The 2462-nt window shown below is 35.6% G+C and overlaps 1 protein-coding gene across 1 annotated transcript; it reads right to left on the bottom strand.

The window, feature by feature from the left end:
- Window positions 1–326: 326 nt before the first annotated feature.
- On the bottom strand, window positions 327–1907 carry LOC106676113 (urokinase plasminogen activator surface receptor). The gene is made up of 5 exons (XM_014412075.3): window positions 1822–1907; window positions 1448–1564; window positions 1224–1370; window positions 764–874; window positions 327–679 (listed from the first exon to the last, which is right to left on the bottom strand). The coding sequence occupies exons 1-5, from the start codon at window positions 1883–1885 to the stop codon at window positions 477–479; spliced, it is 642 nt and encodes a 213-aa protein (XP_014267561.3). The 5' UTR covers window positions 1886–1907; the 3' UTR covers window positions 327–476.
- Between the last annotated feature and the right edge of the window lie 555 nt (window positions 1908–2462).

Here is a 2462-nt window from a genome sequence, read left to right as displayed (position 1 = left end):
GATGCTGTAACATGTGAATTTCCCCAGTGTGGGGTTAATAAAGTCTATGTTTAAACTGTATACTATAAAAAGATTTGTCCATTAGATGGAGAAAATATAAAATATAATTCTACCCATTTCCAACATTAACCTTTAAAGCAGTGAGTAACAAATGCAGTTAAATATTGGGACAGAATGATCTACGTTCTAGAAAAATAAATCACTGGCTAATATCTATGATAAAAGTCAGCCAAGTGTCGATTATTTCAACCATATTTTTTGTATATGTCTTATTAATTTGATAGCCGATAATATTGACTTAAAGAAAATAGAGAAATGTACAGGACTTTAAGAAATGTATTCATTTATTTTCTCCACAAACCAAAAATTATGTTTAGTTACAAAAATGTAGTTATTTTTTAAGCTCTGGTGAAATGAGAGGCAACATTGTGACAGTCATAAGAAAAGCTCGGCTGTGATGTTGTTGTTTCCATCAGCTAAGAGAACAAGACCAGAGAGATCAGCGGTGTCACAAAGAGCAGAAGGCCAGCAGTTGTACTGATGGCACTGTTGCAGAGGTCACCCTGGCAGCAGCTGATTTCTGTTCCTATGATTCCTGCAATCTGTGCAGATTGTGTGCTTGAGCAAACCACCTTGGAGGCGCAGCCCTTTACAGTCACCTTTTGCCCTCCTGAAGTCACTGAGGAAATGAAAAGAGGGAATCACTGAATCACTGAGCAGAAAAGAACAAACATGCAGACATTGAATGCTGTCGGCCTGTTACCTCTTGTTGAGATGCAGTGGTCCTCATCTCCATTGCAATTTAGAGTTTTTGTGCAATCGTTTCCATCACATTGGAAGCACTTTTTCCCATTTGGAGATGAGATGCTGCCCTCTGTTGAATACAGAAATATTTGTAATATTTGTTCCCCTCCTTATTTTAACTGTGTGCCAAAAACATCAGCAATAAAACAAACAAACAAAAAACAACAGAAAACAAAAGAAAAACCATTTATGTTATTAATATGTTTATTGTTTGAGATTTTTTAATCAGGAAATTTTTACAGATTGATAATTTTGACCTCATCTGTTCAAGCGAATACGACGATTGAAAGAAAGGTTTTGACCCACTTCAAAACTTTCTCAACATATTTAATAAAAATAAATAAATTTTTCTTTTTTTTTTTTACTTTCAAGGACAGGAAATTACATTTCAAAATACCAAGAAGCGTGATAGAAATTACCAGGGGCATCTTGAGAGTTGCAAAGATCAGAGGTGCAACACTTGCTGGTCAGTAGAGTTTGAGAAACTCCAAAGTTGATTGAGGCCTGAACACACTCCTCAGCCGCAGCACAACTTTTCGCTTTAATATCAACCAGTTTTGAACCACCTGCAACAAAAAGACGAACCATTGAAAACTGAACCAGTTTAAAAGAAGAATAAAATAAGAACTATACAAAATCAAACCTGCATATGAAGTCACTCTTACTGATCCACACTGAGTGTTGGAAGGACATTCTTTTGTTGTCTGAGCGCAGCTTCCAGAGAGGTCCGGTATGCATTCGTAACATTTCAAGGCACAGGCTGATAAAACAAAGATAAAGATAAATGAAATTTTTCTTGCTTCCAATGCATGGACATATTCTAAAACATTCACTAAAATGAACCGTTTAAAAAATAAAGGGCAAACAGTACAGTAATTAGTATAATAATTTGTAGAACGTAGACAAACGTTTACTGGGTTGTACTAAAACATGTTGTAGAAGCATTAAAAAAGAAAATGTTTCATTGAATATTACAGAACTTTCTTCAAAAGAACAGATAACTGAAGAAAAACTTGCCTCTAGGGAGCAGCACGATCCCAAGGATCAGCACAAGGTTCTGCATTGTGGAGCGGTCAGACATAAGTGAATTCTACTTTAGTTTGTGTTCAGGTTATAAGCAATTCTCATCGAGGGGAGTGGTCTCCTATCTCTGACCACTCCTTAATTCTGCCTTTGACAGTGAAGGAACCTGACTATCAAAAAACAGTCCTTTGAATAAGAATTTGAATTATTTTTCCACATAATTCAAGTTAAGTGAATGGTAAAGTTTTTAAATTGCTTAATTCTCTATCTGCTGAAATATTTTTAGGCTGCAAATCATTTTCTTTGAGAACAGACGTAAAATGTTTGTTTCTTGAATGAACTGAATGAAAAACAAAACTGACTGTGATTCATGAGAAATGAAAGTCACCGACAACCACACAAAAGGTAGAACAGACGTAAAATGTTTGTTTTGTTTTTTTTGTCTTTGATGACCAGTGACTGTTTCAAATGTCAGCAGAGTATGCTTTAACCATGTAATCACTCTGTGTGGTAGTTCTTGACGACAGCTTAATTTCTTGCACTGAATGAAAAACAAAACTGACTGTGATTCATGAGAAATGAAAGTCACCGACGACCACACAAAAGGTATGTAACCGTTATTGCCACATGCATTC

This window comes from Maylandia zebra, linkage group LG11 (genome assembly GCF_041146795.1).
Source record: "Maylandia zebra isolate NMK-2024a linkage group LG11, Mzebra_GT3a, whole genome shotgun sequence".
NCBI lineage: Eukaryota > Metazoa > Chordata > Actinopteri > Cichliformes > Cichlidae > Maylandia > Maylandia zebra.
The sequence above is the reverse complement of the archived record's forward strand: the minus strand, read 5'-3'. Positions and strand labels throughout refer to the sequence as shown.